Genomic DNA, 26,165 nt, shown 5'->3' on the forward strand with positions numbered 1-26,165 from the left:
TCTTTGTTTTCATTTTTACGTTCGGCCAGAAAAACCACCTAGAATAGAGATTCAATCATTTTTGGTCGTTTTGAAAATCTTTGTCCGCCATTTTGGAATTTATTTTATGTTTGCTTATTTATTAAAAATAACTTTAAATTCGTAATCAGCGGCCAGGAAAACCCCCTAGGAAAGAGTTTCAATCATTTTCGAGCGTTTTTAAAAAAATTTGTCCGACATTTTGGATCCGCCATTTTGGAATTTATTTTATTTTTGCTTATTTAATAAAAATAACATTAAATTCATAATCAGCGGCCATGAAAACCTCTTAGAATAGAATTTCAATTAATTTCGAGCGTTTTTAAAAATTTGTCCGCCATTTTGGATTCGCCATTTTGGAATTTATTTTATTTTTGCTTATTTATTAAAAATAACTTTAAATTCGTAATTAGCGGCCAATAAAACCCTCTAGAATAGAGTTTCAATAAATTTAGAGCGTTTTTAAAAAAAATTGTCCGCCATTTTGGATCCACCATTTTAAAATTTATTTTACTTTTGCTTATTTATTAAAAATAACTTTAAATTCATAATAAGCGACCCAAAAAACCCCTGAGAAATAAGTTTTAAGCCATTTTGATCAATTTTAAAAAATTTTACCGCCATTTTGAATTCGCCATTTTGAATTTTGGAAAACTAACATTATATTTGCATTCAGCGACCCCAAAAACTGTTGTATGAGGTGTTTTAGATTGAATGGAATTTTTTAAGACGTTTAATTCACAAATTTATTTTTAAATTTTCAAACTTACTGCCATTTATGCGCCATAATGGAGCCGCCATTTAAAATTTTGAAAAACGCCACTCGGCATTCGAAAGTATAGAAATTTACGAATTTTTTAAGCCCTAGAACATTGAAATCCGTCAAAACCATTTTTGGGCAGAAGCCTGTCCTTGTTGACGTGGAACGTCCCATAAATATTTAAGTCTTTATCATTTTTTTAGCTGGATACTTCTCATTATTTCTATCAGCAATTTTTGTAGAATTGTTATCTAATAAGTACTTTAAGAGTGTTTTTCAAAATTTTTCAAAAAATTCTATAGTTTCTGTATGACATTTAATATGTTTCATATTTTTATTTGCGTTAGGAAACTTCAAAATTAAATCTACAACCAAACAAGTTTTTCTGAAATAGAATTTAAAAATTTATAATGACATATTAAACATGTTCAACTCTATATATACTTCTGATAAATTGTTTTGCAATAATGCAAACGCAGTTTGCGCTCTATGCTTTTGTCAAAAACTTTTTCAAGAAGATAATTGCCCAAGCCAAATATATTTATGAGGTTGTTCATATTAAGTTACATGTAAGACTTTTAGAGGGGGATCCAGCTTTTCTAACGACCAGTAGTAAAAATTGCGCTAATGTATGTTAAAAATTTAATGAGCATTTTGGTTTCACAGATCCTAAAAATCTTGCACCGTTTGAAAATAAAGAGAATGAGGTAAATGTTCAAGCGGCATTCGATGCTTTCTCAAATGCAGGTTTATATTTGGGAGTCGGTACGTAAATAATTAAAAATATTTCCATAAGAAAATTAAATAGAGGTACCAGTATGCCGATGCATAGTGCACTGTCGACTTTCTTATATCAAATTTAACTTCTTTTAAACTTAAGTTAATAAAATACGACTTTCCTTTAGTATAATCTTATTTTTACTTTTATTTCTTTGAATTAATATCAGAAATCGATTTGTTTTGCAATTAAATTTTCCTCGTTAATATTTTGAATCTACAGATGACTCTATCAATAGTCCATCTTCAAGTGGGGATAATAAAAAAAGACCTCGATCAGATACTTTCTTAAATCAAAATGCAAATTGCGAAGAGTGTAAGTAATTAATTAATTTTTGACATTTTTTATAATTAATTATCAAAAGCCCTCTCTCCATAAAAGAAATTTAATTTAAATTTACACATAAGTTTTTAATTTATTTGTTGAAAAATTAAAAGCAAGAAGACTAAAATAAAATAAAATCTTTCATTTTTAGTTACTCCTTTTGAAGCACTGATGCTGAAAAAGGTTAATAGATTAGATAAAAAGGTTGATTTCCTTTGTCAACATGTTCAAACGAATGGCAGCAGTACAGTGCAAGAAAATTTTGTGTACTCATTTTTACACAAAGATCAAGATTTACAAGTATTTCCACTCCAGAATAAGGCGATGTTTGATACTGTGGATGTGAAACTTGCACCAGACACTCCTTTATTTTCAAAAGTGGTATGTAAAAAAGTTTCTACACGGCCATCTCAGACTGTCCTCCTTCACTTTTTTTTTACTTTTTTAAATTTTATAACTTTAAAAAAATCTCCTTAAATTGTTCTCTATTGCATAAACTTTCTAATACTGTTCACCACTGCTCACTTTTTCAATAAATAACAAAGTACTTGTTTCAAATTGGCGAAAAACTTGCGTATTTTACTGGTATATAAATATTTTCTAATCCATCATATTTTTGTAATGTATTTTGTCCTTATTAACATAAATCTCAATTTTAAAGTGAATAAATACCCCACAAAAATACCTAAGAACCAAAAAATTGTAGATTGTTTTTATTTTTTGAAATAAAAATATACAAAAGCTTTTTTGCAAAAATTTCTTATGCAAGCCAATGATGTTTAAGTCTTTATAACATCTAAAATATTCAAAAAAAGTAATTTTACGTAATTAATTTTAATTAATTAATTTTACGTAATCAAAGGGTGGCAAGTCAAAAGAGTCAAGTGCCAATTTAACGAGCATTTAATTCATAATTTTTTTTATAAATAACTAACTTTTTAGAATAATTTTTTTTTAATCGATTCGTTAATTCAATCAGAAAAAAACAATTTTTTCTTTTTCTCAAAATCATATATATATTTTTTGCAATTAATGTTTTTAAAAAATATATGCATTCGATGTAATCTGAAAGTGTCACAATTTTTCTGATTTTTCTCGATAATAAGAAGTTTTATTCGAACAAATTGTATTTCCTATGTTAAAACATGATAATATCTCGAAACGGTTATCTCAGTTTTTATTTTTAATGTCCCGCAAAATTTTCAAATATGTTTTTTCATTTCCTGTTAAAACATTTTTGACGCTTGACTCCTTTTGATTTGCCACCACTCAATTAAGAAGAAAAATAATCTAATTTGCTACTTAGATACTTTTCTTGGGAGCACATCACATTTCTTTATCAATAGGTGACTTAAATTTCTAATCTAAATATAATTTTTAAAGTACATTGCACTCAAAAACATTGGGCGATATAATACTTATAGCCTGACTGTCACTGCTTTATTAAATGAAGTCGTATCATTTAAATTAGGAACAAACTTTTGCTTTGAAGGAAGAAATAAAGAGAAAAGTGCTTTTAAGGAAACTAATCTCTACAAAGTCGTTAGCAGTGAGTAAATAATAAATTTTCTATATTATTGTAAGACTTATCCAGTGCAACCGCAAGTCAAGGAAGTCGAGAAATGTCAGAAAAAAATTTTTGTGCGTTTTTCTCAAAATGACATTTTCCAAGTCGGTGACCACGATTACTCGAATACCATTAAACCGATTTATTTAAAATTTAGTGTGCTTCATTTACACATATAGGTCTAGTTCGTGATCGAAGGATTTTTTTTTATGCAAAACTTTTTTTTATATAGCTGAAAATCGACCGTATTTTTTAACGAAAATCATACTTTTGACTTTGACAGGTCGCCATTTTGTCAAATTTTTTTTTTTTAAATCCTTTGATCACGAACTAGATAATCTTATAATAAATGTAAATCAATTTCATTTTTGTATTTCAGACGAAGTATACTTGCAGAATGCTGGTCACCGCAATTCGCCTTTTTTCTTAAGGCGCCACTTCAATTGCTCATATCTCCAAAAGTTTTTGTTAAAAAAATTTTTTTTTTCTTTTAAATTACATCTTTTTACATGTACTTTTAACTAATAAATAGTATTCTTTAAAAAGATTCATTGTTCTTTTGGAAAATATTCTTGTAAAAAGCATTATTTGTTGAGTTACAACTGGTGTTCCCCCCTTAAGTACCTTACACTTTTACTCCATTTTACCTCTGTGTCCTGCTTTTGCGTCTTGTTTTCGTGGATAGTGAATATTTAGACAAAAAGCATTGTGTGGAACTCGGACGAAATTAACCATTTTCAACTTTTGCTGCAAATATAATATTTCAGATAAAAATATACGAACATTTAACTAAATGAAATATAATTTTATATACTTTTAAAATGAATCTATAATTGATTTTGAGAAAGTACATGAAAACAAAGTATATGAAAACTGATTCAAAATTATTTGAATTATGATAAAGGAAAAGAATTAAATAATATGTTTCATCATTGTTACATGCATAGATGCTGCCTTGTGGTTACTGCAATCAAATAATATAACAAGTACAGAAATTGACAAATATATTAGCTCATGGCTGTCCAATTGAGGACACCAATGCAATAACCAGACGGACGCTCGGACCGGTTGCGCTGAAGCCAGTCAACGAATGAAAAAGTCGAAAAAATTAAAATTCAAAATTTTGATTTTTGAAATATACTACTGTAAGGAAGAACAAATTTGTATCACGAAGAGCGACCGCGAAAGTGACAGGTGAAGGTCACTGAATACTAGAAGCGAAACGAAAAGCGAATTGAGTATATCGAGAGCACGGACCGTAAAGAAAGGCCCCTTTGTCGCCGTCGAAAATTTTGGCCAAGATGCGCGTCGCCCACCGAATTTCACATAGCTCCGCGCAGACTTGGAAGTTCTCCCCGCCAGGCTCCATCGGAGAAATCCAGTATACCCTTTCCACTCAACTGGCGGGCCAATCACGTGCGAGGCGAATTCCCAGCTCGAGCATAAAAAGAGCCGCTCCGGCCACGAACAGCACATTCGATTCGATGTCTCGGTTCGAGACAGATGGGAGCATTTCTCCAGTCAGAGCATTACTCTTTTGCATCTAATATATTGAGCATTTCTCAATATATTAGAAAGGTATTTTAAAACGTAAAGAATCTTTTGTTCAAAAGGAAAGTTGTGGTGTTACGCTCTTTCCTCCGTGCATTTCACGGCAACTAAAATATGAGTATTTCTCGCCCGTAAGAGTTCTCTTTTCCTGGTCTTCGCAGCTAACTCATCGTTCCTTGGTCATCGTAATGGATCATCTTCGTTTCTCTGGTCATCGTAGTGGATCATCTTCGTTTCTCTGGCCATCATAGTAGATCATCATCATTCTTTGGTCATCGCAGCAGATCATCGTCGTTACCGTTTCTTACCCTTTTTCTACTTTCGTTGATACGTGTCGTGTTTCTTTTTTTTATGCCGTAACCATATTCACATTCGTCGCGTCGTGAATATCGCTTTAATTTAAATAACTTTACGTGCGTCAATTTGCGTAGTAGAATTACGAAATCCGTTCTTTTTTTTTACTTTTACTGTGTTTAAAAAGTTTTACGTTTATTGATTATAAATAATAAATCACATTTTGTTACTTTAACGATTGTAAATTTTATTTTATATATACGAACCCTGATCCGACGAGCTAATCCGCAAAATTTATCTTACATTCGTTACACTACGTTGTAGAAAATAAAACGGCGCATCTTTTTTTCCTTTAACTTTTTTTTGTAGAATGAATAGTTTTGACAATAATTCCTCACATATCGAAGAAGTTTTGTGGAAAAAATCAGATCGATTTATTCAAAACTGACGAAGATACACAATTTTTAATGAAAAACACGCAACGCTTTGGCTGATTTGTGTGTTTATATTGCTGAACATCGACCTTATCGACAATGCCGTCTGGCAGTGTTGGATCGTGGATCGCGGAGTTATTTTGATTGGCGTTGCGCGTTTTTCATTAAAAATTGTGTATCTTCGTCAGTTTTGAAAAAATCGATCTGATTTTTTCCACAAAACTTCTTCGATATGTGAGGAACAAATGTCTCACTGGAAGTTTTTTCAACGAAAAAGTTCCCCACAGACTTTTTGTCGGCGAAGATAGGAAAGCGAGAGTACAGGTAAGTTATTATTTAAATTAATAAATAATTAAATAATTTACGGTTTTTAACTTTTTCATCATGCTATCGTCTTCTCTAGACCTAAATGCGTGAGTATACCAAATTTGAAGTAAATTCATTAATATTTGTCGGAACTGGAACGATTTATGTTTAAAAATTCAATAAAATTTGTTGATTGAAAATATTTAGTTTTTTGCAATTATTGTCAAAACTATTCATTCTACAAAAAAAAGTTAAAGGAAAAAAAGATGCGCCGTTTTATTTTCTACAACGTAGTATATTTCAAAAATCAAAATTTTGAATTTTAATTTTTTCGACTTTTTCATTCGTTGACTGGCTTCAGCGCGGCCGGTCCGAGCGTCCGTCTGGTTATTGCATTGGTGTCCTCAATTGTAGAATTCGAGACAATAGAAAAACGTAAGTATCAATAATATTATAGTTTTTTTTAAATTTATTTATTATTTGTTATTTGTTATTATTCTTTTCTGTTTCAATACCTTCTCTAAATTTTATTCTTTGCTTTTTTAGCAAGCCATTACCAAATCCCATACAACTATAAGGAAAGTAATATGTTTCGTTTTCGTATCTGAAGGAGTTGCGAAACATTTTTATAAACAATGTAAGTTACATTTTTTCTACCAATGAATAATTTTCTTTACAAATTTTTCAAATTCGATTTAAAGCTTATGGATGATTTTCCACTTAGCGTACAATTTAGTTATTCTTAAAATTTTATTCATTTTAATATTAAACTAAATTACAATTTAGTGCTATTATTAAACAATATTTTCGAATTTGATAAAATCAATTTAATTTCCATTTTTATTTAAATAAGGATAAATAATAAACAAAAACGAACAATTTATAAATAATAAATTTTATAAATATGGCTAACTCAATAACGACACAAAAAATTGTTCCTCAATTTTGTTATAAAGTGTTTCATCTTTTCCAATTTTATTAATATAGACTAATAATAATTAATCATTATATTTGGAATAAAAATGGAAGATTGAAATAATATTGATGTGACGTCTGGCGTCTGCATCTAGTGAAATTTTTAGTGAAGGCGAAATTCTCAAATAAACGAGTTGAGAATTTTTATCGAATCTCTAAATTATTTTTAAATTTAAATTTTCTATTTTTTGTTTTGTAAAAAAATCGTAAATTGAATATATATACACTACCGTCCGAAATTGTGCGAACTCTGCTTTTTCAACAACTATAAAACTGTTCAAATCTTCAAAAATATTAAAACTAAAATTTTTTCCTCTTTATTTTATTAAAGTTAATAAAATTCTGAAAGAAATGACACCTTGACAAAAAGAATATGTTAATTTTTCAATTAGATATCTAAGAAAAACCCAATTTTCAATGTTTTTACTATTTTTTTTATTTCTCTTGAAAAAATTAATATTTTTAAACGTTCTTAGGCTCATTGAAATCGTATTTTGTTATGCAATTCAAATTATATAAAACAATTTATGTACACATTCTTCCCTAGCGTATGCAAACCGTGAAAGTTGGCTCATAAAATGTCAAAAAATTGAAATTTAATTCTACAATAAAATATAATGTTTAAAAATCAAGTAAATATATCATTCTAAACTTCTCTGATTTATGTAAGTATGTTTGAAATTTATACATTTTACTGATCAATTTTTGTCATATAAACATTAATCACAATTTTTTGACATTTTATGAGCCAACTTTCACGGTTTGCATACGCTAGGGAAGAATGTGTACATGAATTGTTTTATATAATTTGAATTGCATAACAAAATACGATTTCAATGAGCCTAAGAACGTTTAAAAATATTAATTTTTTCAAGAGAAATAAAAAAAATAGTAAAAACATTGAAAATTGGGTTTTTCTTAGATATCTAATTGAAAAATTAACATATTCTCTTTGTCAAGGTGTCATTTCTTTCAGAATTTTATTAGCTTTAATAAAATAAAGAGGAAAAAATTTCAGTTTTAATATTTTTGAAGATTTGAACAGTTTTATAGTTGTTGAAAAAGCAGAGTTCGCACAATTTCGGACGGTAGTGTATATATGAGGCAAAATTCCTGAAATGTCCGAACAAAAAATTAAAAGTTCTCGAATTTAATCCATACTTTTCTAAAATGTTGTTAGTGTTGGTGAAAGTCTAAAAATCAATTATTATTGAATTTAATAAAATAGTTTTTGAATTACGTTTTTAATTTTTGACTTTTGAAAAAAAAAATTTTTTTCAATGTACAATATTTATAAGTAGAATGCATAAAAGTTAACATATGAGAGATTCTTTTTCAATCGCCCCAGCCCAAAAAGTCAATGTTCTGGGATTGGCTTCATACTTTGGTAAATTGTTGTCCTATATGATAGTAATAAATCCCTAAAATATAAACTAATTAAAAAAATATTTGTAGAAGGGGTGAAAATCGAAAAATAAGGGTTGATTTTGAAAAAAAGGGGTCAAAAATTTTTTTTTTAAATTTTGTATACATTTTTGAAAAGTACGTGAAAAATGCAATAAAATTCATTATAGATAAATTAAAATCCATTAACTTTTGTCATAGTTAAACGGATTTGAAAATGACAATGTTACCCTTAACGTCAAAACTTCAACCCCCTCTACTTTCTACAAATATTTTTTTAATTAGTTTATATTTTAGGGATTTATTACTATCATATAGGACAACAATTTACCAAAGTATGAAGCCAATCCCAGAACATTGACTTTTTGGGCTGGGGCGATTGAAAAAGAATCTCTCATATATGCGTCTACAGATCGTATAATTAACCCTTTCGTGCCCACGATAAACCGAGCGAATGGATTTGCTTGAAATTCGTTACTCGGGGGTTATTGGGGTCTCTGATTACGAATTTAATGTCAGATTTTAAAAATTCAAAATGGCGGATCCAATATGGCTGACAAGTTTTTTAAAAAGTGTTTAGATTGGCTCGAAATGTCCTACTCGGGGGTTTATGGGGTCGCTGATTACGCATCCGGTGTCCATTTTTCAAATTTCAAAATGGCGGATCCAATATGGCGGACGAGTTTTTTAAAAAATGCTTGGATTTCCTTGAAATTTACTACTTGGGGGTTTCTGAGGTCGATGATTACAAATCTGAAGTAATATTTTAAAAATTCAAAATGGCGGATCCAAGATGGCGGACAAATTTAAAAAATGCTTGGATTGTCTCAAAATTCTTACTGAAAGGGTTTATGGGGTCGCTGATTACGAATATGATGACAGAATTCGAAAATTCAAATATAAAAAAGGTTTTTTGGTTTGCTGATAATAAACCCGATATGGTCATGGACCCAGTACGGACAATTCATCATATTCATATCATTTCATCATTTTCGAGCAAATCCGATTAGTATTAAAATTTTTGTCCGCCATATTGGATCCGCCATTTTGAATTATTAAATTCTGACATCATATTCGTAATCAGCGACCCCAAAAACCCCCGAGTACCAAGTTTCGAGTAAATGCAATTGATTTTTAACTTTCATGTCCGCCATATTGGATCCGCCATTTTGAATTTTTAAAATCTGACATCATATTCGTAATCAGCGACCCCAAAAACCCCTGAGTAAGAATTTTCAAGCTGATTTAGTTACTTCTGCTTGACTCATTACAACCTTTTGATATCAAAACTTTAAACGCTTTTTTCTCAAAACACTATATTTAAAAATGGTAACCAGTAGAACTCAAAAACCGTTTGACCGATTTCAAAAATTCAAGTTGCATTCGATTCAGTGGAAGTTTTTGCAGGTCCTAAACCTCTAATATATTTAAAATATTCAATAATCAGGTTTTTGTGAGTGATTGATTGTCAAAAAAATGGTGTTTTTTCAGTTTTTTGGGTTCCAAAGCTTGCCATTTTTTTAATTTTTGATTTTTTTAATATCTCCAGGTGTAGGACCTGTATTAGGTCTTAAACTTTAAAATCACGTTTGATTTTTTTATTTTAGATGATTCTGCGATGAGCTACAGTGGTTACCGTAAAGGACCTTGATTTTGACCAGTGTACATAGCGACCTCTGTAGAAGGAGCATAATAATATTTTTTTAAGTCGCAATTTTTTTTAAATAGTTCTTGACGTATATAGTAACATGTAAAAACTTTTGATCAATTATATTTCGAAACTTATGAGTACACGATCTTTTAAAAGCCTTCTATTTTAGGGCAAAAAAATTTAGGAAACCCCTTAAGAAGTGATAGTTCACTATAAACCAATCAAAGTCGAAGCCTGGTGTAACACTCGGCGATTATTTCACTTGGAAAGTTTTAATCTCGTTCTCCCTTTTTATTTGGAGAAGTTGAATTCCGCCAAATTTGAATTCGAATTTAAATTATAATAATAATTTAAATGTTAATTTATTGAGTTCTTGAAATCATTTAAAATCCTAGAAAGGATTTACTTGTTTGTAATTTTATTATTTATTTCACTTATCTATTAAAGGTTGATTAATTCAATAAAACACCGTCAATTAATTTATTTTTATTTATAATTGTTTATAATAATTATAATCAATTTTGATTTTCTTTATTTAACATAAATTATATTAAGTTATTATAAATCAATTTATTCTTTTTGAAAGTTTATAATACTTATAAATGTTCGTATAAGTGTGTTGAATGTATGAAATTTAGATTATAATAAATAAGAAATAATTTTTATTTATAACATTATAAAATTTTTAATTCATTTTTTATTAAAAACATAACAATTTCCAATAATATTATTTATGTAAAATATAAAAATAATGTATTCGGAAAGTGGAAATGGAAGTTGGAATAGGAGAGACGAAATCAAGGAAGGAAACTATCAAACCCCTTTTTTAAGGCCCTCCTACGCTTTAAGCCCCTAAAATTGGGCTTGACCCAAATTTTCCAATAAGGCCCTTTTTCTCAATTAGTTTTCTCACCATATTCTTTCTTTTAAACCAATCCAAATTTCCCCAACCTACATTTTCTTTTCTGCAACAAGTTTTTCCCTTTCTATAAGAATTTTCTCTTAAACCTTCTCCCTTAAGAAAAATTGATGGTGGTATATTACACATAAAAACTTATGTTTCTGTAGAAAAAGAGATATTCTAAAAATTCAAATTTTTCTTTTAAGTTTTACACATTTTAAAAAAATTAAAAATCTTATAATATTTCTCTTTAACAAAGAATAATTTTATTTTAATATATATATACTCTAAAAAATTTTTAATTTTATTAAGTGTTTTTTACAAATTTTAAGTGTTTTACAATTTCACGTTTTTATTACAAATTTTCATGTGTTTTATTTCAAATTTCAAGTGTTTTAGTTTTCAAAAATTTTAAGTTGTTATTTTAAATTCAATTTTCAAGTGTTTATTTAAAAAAAATTTCTAAGTGACTTTAAATTAATTCCAACCTCAAAAAGGAAAGTTCAACAAAATTTCTACTAGTTCCAGGATTTCGGCTCATTTTTCCATCTTCCATCTTCATCATCTATAATCGCCATTATAGTAAAAAGTAAGTCATTTTTACATTGCTGTCTAATTCTTTTTCTACAAATCTTTTTAACAAATTTCCCAATTCCGAAGAATAGACTTTTGTTAAGCATTAGACTATTTATTCAAAAATTTTAAATTGTATCCTTAATATTTTACCCATTTATCCAAGAGAATCTAATTACTGTTGAGCAGTTACCAAGATTCTCTGATCCTTTTAACCAAAAATGTATTCCTTAAAATAAATAAAATACAACTCACACTGAAAAATTTCTGAGTTATTAGATGGAAATCTAGACTCAAAAATTGTTAATAATTTTTATAAATATTTATTAATGTTGCGTTTTCGGACGTAACATTATCACAAAAAAATACATCTTATGGTTTGTACCTCAGGACCCTCTCATCTATAAAAATATTGTAATATTTAGATATATTTTAGGAATACAGTCACATACGGAAATAGTCTAAATTGATTTATTTTTCTCAGGTAGTACAATGTTTAGATATTTAATGTTTTACATATTTCTGATTGATAATAATTATAATTTGTACATAAATTATTGAAAAATTACAAGTTGCAGTAGTTTTATAGAGGTAAACAATAATAATAATTATCATAATTAACATATTAAATGAACTTCTTAAAAAAATGTATGCTTTTGTTGAATTTCTCTTAAGATGTGCACCAGTTTGAACTGTATCGGATTTCCTCAGTTACTAAATTTTTTATTAAAAAATTAATTAATATCATGTTTTTTTAGTTAAGAAAACGTATTTTTCGTCAGTGACTGACACTTCTGAAGCTCACGTCGTCTAACGTATTTTGTGTAGGTGAATCCTGCAACAAATTTTAATAATCAATTATTATTAATATTAAGAGTGTTAGGAGTGAATAATGGATTCAATATGTCAGGCGAATTAATTAAACAATTTTATGCTAAATAAATTTTATGAAAAAGTTTCTAAAACAATTTGCTAAAAAATTGCTCTGAAAAGTATTAAAAATTTTGAGAAGAAATTTTTAAGAAATTAAAATTTTTAAGTTTTTTTAAAAATTATTTTGTTAATTTTTTAAAAAATTAAAATAATTAAATCATAAGGAAGAAATGGTAAAACAATTTTTTTAAAGAACATTTTTAAAATTTATTTTACAGTACAATTTCGGAAAGTGTCGGGTTTGATAAGTGTTGGATCTCGATATGTGTTGGATATTTTCCACGCCTATAATCTTGGCGAGTGTTGGGTACATTTCTCCTACTTTTGCGTGCGCATCAAAAACCAGCGCCGTATAAAAACGTTTTCAAATATGTACGTTAATAAAATAAAAATAATGTTTTTAATTATGAATTTGAAGTAGACAAATTGAATTTTAATCTAACTATATATTAAAATATTATTTAATCTTTTATATCCGAGAAGAATTATATATTATACATTAATAAACAAGAAGCAAGCAAGAAAGTAGTTTACCAAAAAGAAAAATAGCAGAAATGTTTTATATAAAAAAAGAAAAAGGCAAAAGTTTAAATATAATGAATGATTTAGCAAATTTTGACTCTACATATAATAGACTTTTAAAATTATTATAATTATTACTCTTTAATCTGTTTATATCTGAGAATCTGTTTTTCGTAAAAAAGACTTTCAAATTCTTGTAAAACTCCGTATATCATAACGTCTTTATGAAACGTTGCGTTGCTTACATAATACTTATCCTATCTTATTTTCCACATGTTATATGATTCTATGTTTTTGTCAGTTAATGGTTGTGATTCAACTAAAATGGATCAAAAAATCCATTATAATATTAATAATTTTTTTAAATTCTCATTTTTAAATACTTTAATTTTTTACACAACTTTTTTCAAATTATAAAAATTTCTTAATAATGCTAACAGGTATGTTCTGACTTTAATAATAAAAAGAATTAAAAAATCTTAAATTACTACATAAACAATATTCTTTTCAGAAATGATCCTTTATTTGATTCACAACTATTCTGAAAATTTAATTCCTCAGAATTAATTGGTAGATATGTAATTTTCTTTTTTTTTTGCATTTTTTGAATTTATAACCTTAAAATAGTTCTAATTGTAACATTACTCTTTTAGATGAAATAAATTCTGATGAGGGAATCGGTACCGCTTCCGAAACGTTAAAGATGTTTCTTAATATCTTTTACTTGTCCTATATAAAGCAATTAAATCAAATTTTACAATATTTATAATTAATTGGGACATAAAGAATTTTAATTATTAATAAGCATTGGAAGACACCATGATACGACACTGTCTGCCACCCCACCACTACTCAAGGGGCAATCCGACACTTATCAAATGTCGTCGTCCCGACCACCCGACACTTACCGAAATTGTACTGTACTTATCTTTTTTGTTTATTTTATTTCAAAAATTATTTTCAGCATTTCTTCTTTTTATCCTGCAATTTAATTTACAAAAAGGGCACAATATTTGACACAAGTCTTTGTGTTATCTAGGCAATTTTCTCCGTTCAGAAAACTTCAATTAGTTGTCAACTAGATCTTGTAAAAAATAAAAACCCACTCCCTGATAAGTATGCTTCTTGATTAAAAATAGAGGTGTCCGAGGGTTAAATGTCAAGAACTTAACTCTTTCTAAAACATCTTCAGCAGCGTTGACTTTTGGCGGCCTTGCAGGTATTCCTTTTTTCGGTTCCTCTTCCATCTTATGAATCATCTTATAAACACTTGAATTCATCAGGTGATCGAAATTTGGAAGAGCTGTTTTCTCAAATTTCTTGAAATTCACTCTAAAATAATATTATATTTTTTTAAACGCACAAAAATTTATTAAATGTTAAAAGAAAAAATATCAATTACACAGGCAGACAAGATTTACTTTCCAAGAATCAGACAATATTTTTCCGAAGGTTTTCGACGTGCTGAATCCGAATCCGACCTCAGAATTGACCATTCACGTCAGGTTTATGAGATATTCTAACCTTAAGGGGGGAAACTCGTGTAGATGCACGTTTTTTCAGGAATTTTTTTTAAAAAACTGGTAAAATTTTTTGAATTAAAGTAAAGCACACTTTAAAGTACACAATATTAGCTTTATAAAAAAAAATTTTTTATTAAAAAATATTACAAAATGGCGGCGTTACAGGCCAACAGTGGGCCAGGATCGCCGATTTTTGGACAAAACCCTTCTTTTCTATAAACGTTAGTTTAACACATTTTTGGTATTTAGAGACATCAAAGTATGTAAAAATAAAGTATTATGTCATTCTGATCATTTAGTTTTTTATAGAACGTGATCAAACATCAAATTTCAAAATTCAATATCTGACTGTTAAATTAATGATTAATGTTAAAGAACGTGATAATATTTTTGCAAAACATTTAAAAAAGTTTTTTAAACCCAACAATCAAAGTAAAAAATACTACTTAGGGCGATAAAGTATTTTAGAAATAGACCACACGATATTGTTAAAGGATTTTTTAACAGAAATTTAATTATTTTAAGCCTAGTGTGCTCTGCCGTTTGCTTATAACACGGCATAACACTCGATATGGATTATTTCAATGCATAATTTTGTTTTTTATAATATGTACTTTGACACCTTGCTGTACCATTTGCACATTTTTGCATTTCGTTCAACAAATAACAATTTACTGTTCAAGTACATAATATGGAGCTCTATCTTGCACGAGGTAATTCTATATGGGTAACACTTTAAAAAAAAATTTCTTAAACCTCGTGATTCTTCTCGCATTCCGCATTTCTAAATTTTTTGATTGCTGATTACAAATAAGAAATTAAAATCCAAAATGTCGGACACATAAATTTTAAAAATAGTAAATTTTCATGAAACTTGATATCTAAGGATTTATGAGGTCGCTAAAAGTAATGGATTTTTATAAAACTCGGTATTCAGTTTTTTTTTTGAATCGTTGATTTCGAATTTGAAAGCAGATTTCACAAATTAGAAATAGCTGACACAAATTTTTCAGAATCTCATGAAATCGAAATTGACATTAATAAATTTCATTGTTTTATTTAAATATTATTATACTAGTCGTGCTTCTGCATTATTGCATTGGTAAATTAAAGTTACACAAGCTAGCACTAGCTTCATCGTACTTGACCAAGTTGCGCTACATTGCATTGCACCGGCACCGCACCGCGTGACTGGCATATGTAAGAATTTGTTTTATTCTTTAATTCATTGTTGAGATCCTAGCCATTAAGCTACAGAAAAATGTATCGAAATTAATACTAACTAGCTGTGACGTACTCGACCAATTTGCGGCGCGGCGCTAACTTGACCGTCCGCGCTTTTATACTTTACTGCTTTAACTGGCATAAGGTTTGTCATTCAATCATCAAAGAAAAAAGAATTGAGTTTTTAAACAAAAGCACAGTTTGAAAAGTAATCTGTTAATATGGCCCAATTCACAAAACAAGAAATACTTGAAATTATTGTTTTAAATGACAATGTCTCTGAAGCTTTAGATTACATTTTATTAAAACTAAATATTAGAATCGAAAATATTCTCCTGAAAAATCTACAACAATTAAAATTTTCTCTTTCAGCTTTGAAAAGTAGGCGTAACCAAAGATATCAAGAAGTTCACAGAATAAAAGAAAGATTTGAAATAAAAAATAAAAACTGGTTAGATTCTGAATTTATAGTTGATGATATTATAACTGTTGACAGTAATGAAAGAGCTTCTTTTTTATCAGCACATTCAGGTAGGCCTCGTTTACCTTTTAGAGAAAAATCTGATCGATCAAAAAGAAGAGATATTGCAAATATTATTCAAAGTGTTGATAACCATCCAGAAAGAATATTACTTGCTTGTCGGCAAGCAGCTACAGTTTCTAAAGATAAAGATTTTTTTACCGCTATTAATGATATATTAACCAATCGGAGTTCTGAACAGCCTAAGAAGATTAGAAAGTTATTAAATAAAGAATCAGTTTCAATTATAAAAAAGACACCTGAAGAAGCTTTAGCATTTTTATTAGACAATTCACTGACAAAAAATTTTTATACAAATATGCGGTTAGAAGTGAAAGCTTGTGGAGCAGATATTTGTCCACCTTACAATGATGTTCGGGAGGCAAAGGCTACGTGTAGACCACCTAAGGAAGCAGTCTTAGTCCAAAAAACTAAAGTGGAAGTTACGCTTCAAGCGCTTCTTAATCATACATCAGAAAGATTAATAGATTAACAGCGAGAAGTTATTCTTCAGTACATGGACAACACAGAGAGTTCAGTAATTGAAACTGTATTACTGTGCTCTTGGGGTTTTGATGGCAGCTCCAGTCATTCCCAATATAAGCAAAATTTTAAATCTAGTGAATCTAATTCAAATTTAACTTATGATGATGCCAACTTGTTTGCAACAACTTTGATTCCTCTACGAGCACTAATAATGATATTCTATGGAACAATAGAACTTCACAGTCAGCTAGATTCTTTCGCCCTATCAAAATTCAAACTACTAAGGAATCTGTACCTCTTATTTTAAGTGAAATAAAGTACATAAAAGAACAGATTAATCATCTTAAAATTTTGACGGTTAAACTTGATGAAACTCATCAAATTAAAATTCATTTTTCCTCGTTCCCAACCTTAATAGATGGTAAAGTTTTGAATGCTATAACAGAAACTAAATCCATGATGACATATCCTATTTGCCACGCAACTCCTAAGACTTTCAACGATTTAACTAAAAAACAGGCGGTCGTTTTTTTCCAAATTCGAATTCACTAATACATGGAATAAGTCCACTACACGCCTGGATAAGAATTTTTGAATTTTGTATTAATGTATCATGCAGGGTTGACATAAAAATCACAAGGTTCGGGAACTAGTAACGATGGCAATACCGCTCGTAGAGCTTTTGAAGATCCTGAACTTCTAGCTGAATGTCTCGGTTTAAATTGAAAGCTTCTAAAAAACCTTAAAACAATTTTGATCGCTATGTCTCTCCAGCATCCACTTGATGCAGACAAATTTTATATTTTGTGTTATGAAACTGCTGAAATATATGTGAAAAATTATTCCTGGTTTCCAATGTCCGTTACAGTTCATAAAATTCTTATCCACGCTAAGGATGTAATAACTACAAGTGAAGCTCGAAATAAACATTTTAAAAATTACAGAATCAATCACAGTAGAAAAATGGATCGAGAAGCTACGTTATCTGATGTATTATATAGATTAATGGGCACATCAGATATTAAGATATCCAGTTTAAATATTAAATCGCGTCGAAAAAAGAAAAAAATGTTGAACAATTATATTCTTTAATATTTTATGTAGTTCTCACTTTACATATTACAAACTTTTCTTGTTTTTATCTTCGCGTCGTTTTGTTCTTAAAAAAATATTTGTTTCGCAAGTTGTGTGAGACCTTTTAGACGTGTTGTAATTATTTATTTTTCACCTATTGTAAAAAGATATTTATTATCTTACGTTACATATTATAAACTTTTCTTGTTTTTTCTTCGCGCCGTGTTGCGTTTAACAAATTATTTGTTTCACAAGATGTGTAAGACATTTTAGATGTGTTGTAAATATTTATTTTCCACCTATTGCAAATAGTTTAAGCTGTATATATTGTAAATATTTCTTGTTCCGGTATACTAATAACAAATTTGTTTACATAGTACTCACAAGCTTCAACTAAAGTGAAACCGAAACCCATCATGATTCGATATTATCGATATTTCAAATCTGACTTCAGATTCGTAATCAGCGACCCCAAAAACAGTAAATGACATAGCTAATAGTTGTAAATTTTTGTTATTTTGAGAATTATGAATTTTGGCCAAAAATATGCGTTCCTGGCCCACTGTGGCGTTGAAATTTGCATCTTTGATTTTGCGCCGTGCAGCCTACAGGTCAAAAATCTCAACTAAAATTAAAAATCAAAAATTTTACCGTTTAAATAAGCAAATACGCTTTGCATGACGAAGAGAAAACTAAAAATTTTTTTTTTGAAAACTTGGGACCATTTTGAAAAAAAACACTTTTTTATAAACAATGTTCAAAAATAATTGTTCAAAAAATTTAAAAAAAGTAGCTCGTCACGCAATAGCCAGTGAGATAAAGAAGATTTGCGGTAAGTTTGATTAAAATCGGTGAAAAATTGGTTGAGTTACATTGCACGGCGCGCGAAAAAACACGTTTCTAGAAAAACGCGTATAAATTTTTCGATGCACAAAAGTAGTGTTTTAACTATTGCCTTGAAGACGTTATGTATTCGAAAATAACTATTGCACAAAAACCAAAATTTACTATCACTTGCTTATGGTGCTTGTTAATGACAACTAATAAAATTATATTGACAAAAAACCGAAATTTGGTTGCATCTGAAGTGCTAAACTTATGTTTACTATAGACATTCATACATCTAATTATAGATTAGTAATTTAGGATCATATTCTACAGATATTGAACTAATTTTTAAAGCAAGAAAAAAAAATTTTTTTACACGAGTTTCCTCCTTTAATGTGCAAAAAAACCGTTTTTAACTGAATTTGAGGTCATGCAACATCAAGAGATAATTTTTTTTCAAAAGGTCAATATTGAAATTGAAAATGCTATTCTTTCTATGTAAAACTCATTTTGAAAAATTAAAAAATCTTCATTTTTCTTTGAGTAACCGTTCACTTAATTTTCTAAGTATGGCGAATTCTTCGATATTCCAAAACTGAATAGGAACAGATAAAACTTCGATAATAGAAGAGAATATAACTACAAACATCTCAATTTCAAATAGTTTTGCAGATTTTCGGTATAACTGAACACGAATTAGATGTCAGATTTTCAAAATGTCGGATCGAATATGACGGAAAATTTTTTTAAATTGACTGTATTTGCTTGTAATTTGATACTCAAGGGTTTTTGGGGTTGTTGAACACGAATTCGATGACAGATTTTCAAAATTCAGAATGTCGGATCTAAAATGGCGGACGATTTTTTTTAAATATCGAAGAACTCACCATACTTAAAAAATTAAATGAACGATTCCTCAGAGACAAATGAAGATTTTTTAAATTTTCAAAATGAGTTTTAAAGAGGAAGAATAGCATTTTCAAATGCAATATTGACCTTTTGGAAAAAAAATTATCTCTTGATGTTGCATGACCTCTAATTCATTTAAAAAACGAGTTTTTTACACACAATAAGGTTAGAATATCTCAAAAACCTGACGTGCATGATCAATTCTGACGTCGGATTCTAATTCAGCACGTCGAAAACCTTCAGAAAATTGTTGTTTGATTCCTGGAATGTAAATTGAATCAAATTTTGTTGACCTGTGTTATCAATAAAGAAATTTTAAACCTATAAAATTTATTTGTTTATATAATTTGCTTACGATAAAAATTTTCTGTCATATCGCTTCTACAGAATTTTTTAATAATAATTTGATTTCAATGAAATATGGTATATTTTTACCAAAAATGATTATTATCTACAATTTCACAGTAAGGATTTTTAAACAAGCAAGCCGTTTGAAAAATATGGCTATTTGATTAGAAAAAAATTTGAATTTTTTTAGGCAAATAGCCATATTTTTGAAACGATTTTTTTAATTAAAAATTTCAATTGTGAAGTTGTAGAGAATCATTTTCTGAAGAACATAAGCCATATTACATTAAAATCTAATTATTTTTAAAAAATTCTGATATTTATTTTAATTGTTTAAATGTAAATTCGCTTTGTTTTATGGCATAACACAATTAAAAGAAAAACTTCACGAAAAATATTGAAAAAGTAAGTAAAAAACTGATTTGTTATTTTGACTAGTTCTGAAAAAAAGTGATGAGTTTATGTTTCTCACTGGTGTTATGTTATTTTAAAGAATAAAATTCAAAAAATTTATTTATTTATTTAAATTTTAGTTGTGTCAATTTGTCTCCTGACATTAGGAGAGATGGCCATGTTTTTTCGAGGTGAGATGGCCATACTGTTTAAGTTGTTGACACCCTTGAGATTCGTGTGTTCGATAAATAAACATTAATTTTGTAGCAAATTACATTTTTCATGATATATATTGCAACAAGACACTCCAACAAAGATTTTCAAATTAAAATAGGGTCAAATAAAATAATCACTATTGTGTAATTAAATCTTTAAAAAGTTTATAAACAATCATAACACAAGTGTACAAAATAAGACTTTAATATATATATATATATATATATATATATATATATATATCGGAGTGGTTTCCAATGTATTTTTGTGTGCTGAACACCATCCCGGTTGCCAAAATTGCGTATCACGTCAAAATTTTAAGTAAAGCGGGGGTAAAGTCTCCAAAACCTGTATTTTTGAGTGTTTACAGTATTTTTTTCTCCTTAACCTGACGTGCTAGAGACTTCTATATTGCTGACTCTACATTGGCTGCGCAAACGTGTACGTGAACGTGAACGTGCTGACGTCACAATGTTATTCAAATGGGTGACGTCAGCACGTTCACGTTCACGTACACGTTTACGCAGCCAATGTAGAGTCAGCATAAAGGAGCGGATGGGAAGAAGAACTCGCCGAGGCGCTCGGCTGACGCTGTATTGCCGAGTATCTATTGTCCAAATGCCAAAAAAATTAAATTTTGAAATTTTGAGTTTTGAAAAGTGCTACCTTATAGGAAATAGAAAGGCGCATCTTTTTTTCTTTTGAAGTTTTTTTGAAAAATAATTAGTTTAAATAATAATTGCAAAAAACTGACAAATTTTTATTTTCATTTTTCATTCAATTTTAAAACATATATTGTCCTAACTTTGACAAATGTTGATAAAATTAATTGGGATTTGATATACAAACGCGTTTGAGTTTACAGAAGACAATAGTATATTATTAATAATCTTAAAAATTATCAATTGTTTAATAATATTTAATAGTTTTTAATTATGTGTAAAAAATCACGTTTTCTTACCTTTGCCGACAAAAAGTCTGTGGGGAAGTTTCAAATTCAAAGAACTTCCAGAGAGACATTTGTTTATAAATGTATAAGGAAGTTTTTTGGAAAATTTCAAATTGATTTGTTGAATAGTTTAGAAAATATTGAAGTCTTAACAAATTACGCGTGGCGCGCTATCGAGTAATGGCGTAGATTGTATGCGTATTCTGCTGTGCCCAACATATCTTATGATTACATTTATTTACTGCTGCAAAGAATTTGTTTTACATTTATTTATATTTATAATAATCAAATTTTTAATAGTAAATAAAAAAATTCATAAAATACTAGGTGTACATTAAGTTTATTTTTTCCACTTTTCTTTGCACACTACAGAATATTTCCTTTCCACATTCTAATAACATATTTAATTATTATAGTAGTAAAGAATGTTTTTAAATATATTATTTGAACATTTTTAAAATAAATAATTTATCTTTCACAGTCACATACCATATTTTTCTCATGTCACATTTTTAATAAATTACTTAACATAAAATGTTTACATTATTCAACAATAATTTTTAACATAACATTTAACATTTACAAAGTTTATTAACAATAACCATTGAAGGTAATATACCACATTGTTAAAACAGAATAAATTTTAAACAATAATATTTGAATGTATTACTGACATTGTTAAAACAAATTAAATTTTTAATAATAATTTTTTACTCATAACATAATATTTTGCCTCATGTTTAATAAAATAGTAAACACTCAATAATTAAAATATTTAACAACAATTTTTAAGGTAATATTCAACATTTAACATTGAAACAGTTTTTTTTAACACTAATCTTTGAAGGTAATATTTGAAATTGTTAAAAGACAATACATTTTTAACAAAAATATTTTAAGATACTAAAACACAAATTTTTAAAAATATTTAATATTTTTAAAAAATAGAACGTGGAAAATAAATTTTTTACATTTTCCGAACATTTTTTGTGGTAGGTATTTTTGAAAAAATATCTGTAAAAAAATTCTTTCCCTTGCAAGTTAAATAGCGCGTTAATGCTAATACATCTTTTTTTTACTTTCGTTGATTCCTACGACAGGTGCCAAGTTCGAATTACTTAATGAATCATCGAATGTTAGCTAATGATTGACAGTGTAATTTCTGGCTTCTGTTTTATAATCAGCGTATACGTTTACTTGACTGTTTGGGAAATAGACAATTCGAACTACTTTGCTAATTTTAATTTCTGCTAAAGCTTTTGTTTCATTTTCTAATAATGGTTCGAAATTTTTTACTTCATACTCCGATTCGCGTACAGTTATAAACGGAGGATTGCGCGCGGTTTGTATGAGATCTATATAATCTTCGACGGTCTCGATGACTTCAGTTTTTTTTTCTTTTGTCCGTACATCCCAAAGTTTCGATCACACGAACAATACGAGTGTCCACGAACGGGATAAATATGTTCGACTTCGATTTGTAATTTTGCAAAGAGTAATGATAAAAAAGATAAAAGTAAATAACTTTTATTCTGTCCTGCACAATTATCCGAAAATAAATAAATTTTGGCGTAATAATCAATTGCAAATTCTTTTTTAATCGCGTCCCAAATTAAATTGCAAACAGTATTGCAACCTTTTTTTATACTTCCTTCTACAAAGAAGTACATGTAACTACGCTTGTGGTCACTGAAAACATGAACATTAAAAACATTCAAAGAGAGTAATCTTTTATAATATTGCTCATTCGCTGGGATTTTAGGTAACGGTAAATTTTGAGCAAAGTCAAACTCAAGACATAAAGCGTTTTTCTTTTTTAAAATATTTTCTTTTACCTCTTTGTAATCATTAACTCTTTTTTTATGATCAGTCATTTTATCACTCATCTGCAAACCACCTTGCTCAAGTTCGAAACATGTATTACAAACGTCTGTTCGTCGTTTCGAAAAAGAAAAGTTAACGTTGTACTTAAAATATTGGAAATACGTGTTTTCGTCAATAGGCGGATTTTCATCTCCCGTGATTGCTGCATAATAATCTAAAAAGGAGTAATACATTTTTTTCAAATTTAACTTGGGGTCCTCATAGTATTTTAAAGACGTTTTCTACCGCCTATAATGCGATTCCGAATGTGGAATAGAATCAGAATGTAAATCTATTAATTCTATAACAACTTATGTCAGACAAATCGGATGATTTCCGTGCTTTCCTCGCTGATCATCACAGCTCTCGTGATTAGACATTTTCTTCTGAATTGTTGCAAACCTTCCCTTTTTTATTTGGAATAAGTTGCACAAAAATTGTTGGCAAACTATTCTTTTTTCAAATAGGGAATGAAACGAATATTCCCATCGAATAAATTTATTCGTTGCAGAATAGTTTAATCTTCTCATGAGTCCACAAAGAATCAAATTTTGTGCGTTGTAATTTCCACAACTGTAAAATTTTGCATGTGATTCTGCTTGCTCTGACTCTTGAATATTGAGATGACAATTTTTTATGCAACATGATTGCACATATTTGAATTGTTTTACTGGAACTAGCTTTCCTGACGAAGAAATATATTCTAGTCCCTACAATATTAAATAGTTTTCTGTACTTTCTTATAAATATTTATTTATTTATAAATATTTTGAAATAAAATTATAATTTTTTCATAAAAAAATTTCTAATAAAACTTTTATAGGTATTAACTAAATTGATAATTATTTGTGCAATCATTTTAATAATAGTAATAATAATGATAATAATAATAAAATAATTTTTTATATTTTATTTTGTAATTAATTATTAATATATTTTTAATTATTTTGTTTTTAATTACTTTATAATTATTTCCATTGTTGATTAAAAATAAAATTTATTTATTTATTTATTTACACGGGCAATACCGGAATAAAGCCCTGTCGTACAAAGTACTGTATATACAAAAATGTTAGACTTATTTACTAATTGGCTGCGCCATTACTATTTGAATTGAAAAGCAAATTGTGTAATTCCCGTACAAATGAACTTTGTGAAATACCAAAAAAATCTATATCGCTGTCAAACTGGTTAGCCTCTTTACACATTCTGTAGATAATAGAATTCTTTAAATAATCAGTTCTTGTAAACGGTAGTCTAAATAAAGGAAGGGCTCTAGGAGATCTTTGAGGTACATAAAAATCAAATAAAGATGTGGGCAGTTAATTTTACCGTTAATAATTTTGAATAAAAAAAGAAGGTCAGAAAACAAAAATCTTTAAGATAGCGAAGGAATATTGAGTGATGATCTGAGATTGGAATAATCATGACTAAAGTAATTGTGAGGCAAACCAGTTCGTCTCGCCGCAAAACGAAGAAATCTATTCTGTACACGCTCAATGTCGATCATAAGGCCCTCTTGATAAGGCCACCACAAAGTAGATGCAAATTCTATTATTGGCCTGACCAATGAAAAGTACAAAGTTTTTAAAGCTGCTAAGTTCTTGAAATGTGCGGCATTTCTAATAACATAGCCCAAAACTCTGGTGGCTTTATTAATTGTGTAGGAAATATGATCAACAAATGTAAAAGAGCTGTTGAGTAATACACCAAGGTCACGCATCAGGGATACTCTTAAAAGTTTAATACCATTCATAAAATAACTGCGATCAGGGGTGTGCCTGGATCTGGAAAACGAAATCACCTTGCATTTATTAATATTAAATAACAAATTATTATCTATTGACCAACCATAGAGATTATTGAGATTGCAGATCCAAGCAATCCTGCTTGCAGGTAATGGCTTTGAATATTTTTAAGTCATCAGCGTATAAAATAATAGAAGAAAAACGAATTACATCCTTTATATTATTAATAAATAATAAAAAAAATGGAGGTCCCAGATGCGAACCCTGGGGAACACCTGAGGTAGGTAAAAAGACATCAGAAATAGCGTGATCAACTCGAACTGATAAAGTTCTATCAGCTAGGTAACTTTTAATCCACGAAATCAAATCAACGGAGAAACCCAGAGCTCTGAGCTTCGCTAAAAGAATGCGGTGGTCAACCTTATCAAAAGCCTTAGAAAAATCCGTATAAATTGCGTCTACTTGGATTCCAGAATCAAGTTTATGTAAAATAAAATTTGAAAAAGTACCTAAGTTGGTAAGAATGGATCTACCCCTCACAAAACCATGCTGCTCCTCAATTATCGAACCATTTAGTTGATTATAAAGAGTGTCATACATGATACTTTAAAAAACTTTAGAAATAGTACTTAGAATAACAATTGGACGATAGTTTATGACATCCTTTTTATTTCCATCTTTGTGTACCGGAACTACGATTCTTCTTTTCCATATAAGTGAAAAAATTCCACACGAGACAGACCACTTGAACAAAATATAAAGAGGTTCGACGAAAGAGGAACAGCAAGACTTCAAGAGAAAGGGCGAAATATCATCAGGTCCAGCACCCTTATTAACATGAAGTGATTTAAGCTTTAATGCAATTGTTTCTCTAGTAATGTGAGAGGAAGTTATCAAATTATTGTCGTAAAAATTTAAATTAAAATTGCCAACGAAATTATTGACTGGCGGGATAGTATAAACGGAATTAAAGTAGGATTTAAAACAATTGGCAATATCAGTACTGTTGTTAGCTATAGCAGATCCACAAAAGACTTCACCAGGAATTCTGGAATCCTTGCGCAAATTATTCACATAATTCCAGAAGTATTTA

The 26,165-nt window shown here is 28.8% G+C and overlaps 1 protein-coding gene across 6 annotated transcripts in view; it reads right to left on the bottom strand.

Annotated features, from left to right (window-relative positions):
* Positions 1–11,993: 11,993 nt before the first annotated feature.
* The window catches only part of LOC127285353 (trichohyalin-like), a 157,722-nt gene continuing 143,550 nt past the window's right edge, over positions 11,994–26,165 (bottom strand). For 5 of the 6 annotated variants that reach the window (XM_051311325.1, XM_051311329.1, XM_051311327.1 and 2 more), the window contains 2 exons: positions 14,164–14,323; positions 11,994–12,371 (listed from right to left, as the gene is read on the bottom strand). In XM_051311325.1, coding sequence (XP_051167282.1) covers positions 12,315–12,371; positions 14,164–14,323 — 217 coding nt within the window. In that variant the 3' untranslated portion in view covers positions 11,994–12,314. Of the gene's footprint in view, positions 12,372–14,163; positions 14,324–26,165 lie in introns of those variants that run through there. The other variant, XR_007843595.1, reaches the window with a different exon arrangement.

The sequence above is a fragment of the Leptopilina boulardi genome, unplaced genomic scaffold (genome assembly GCF_019393585.1).
Source record: "Leptopilina boulardi isolate dan_hultmark-lab unplaced genomic scaffold, ZJU_Lbou_2.1 LbouV2_331, whole genome shotgun sequence".
Lineage (NCBI taxonomy): Eukaryota > Metazoa > Arthropoda > Insecta > Hymenoptera > Figitidae > Leptopilina > Leptopilina boulardi.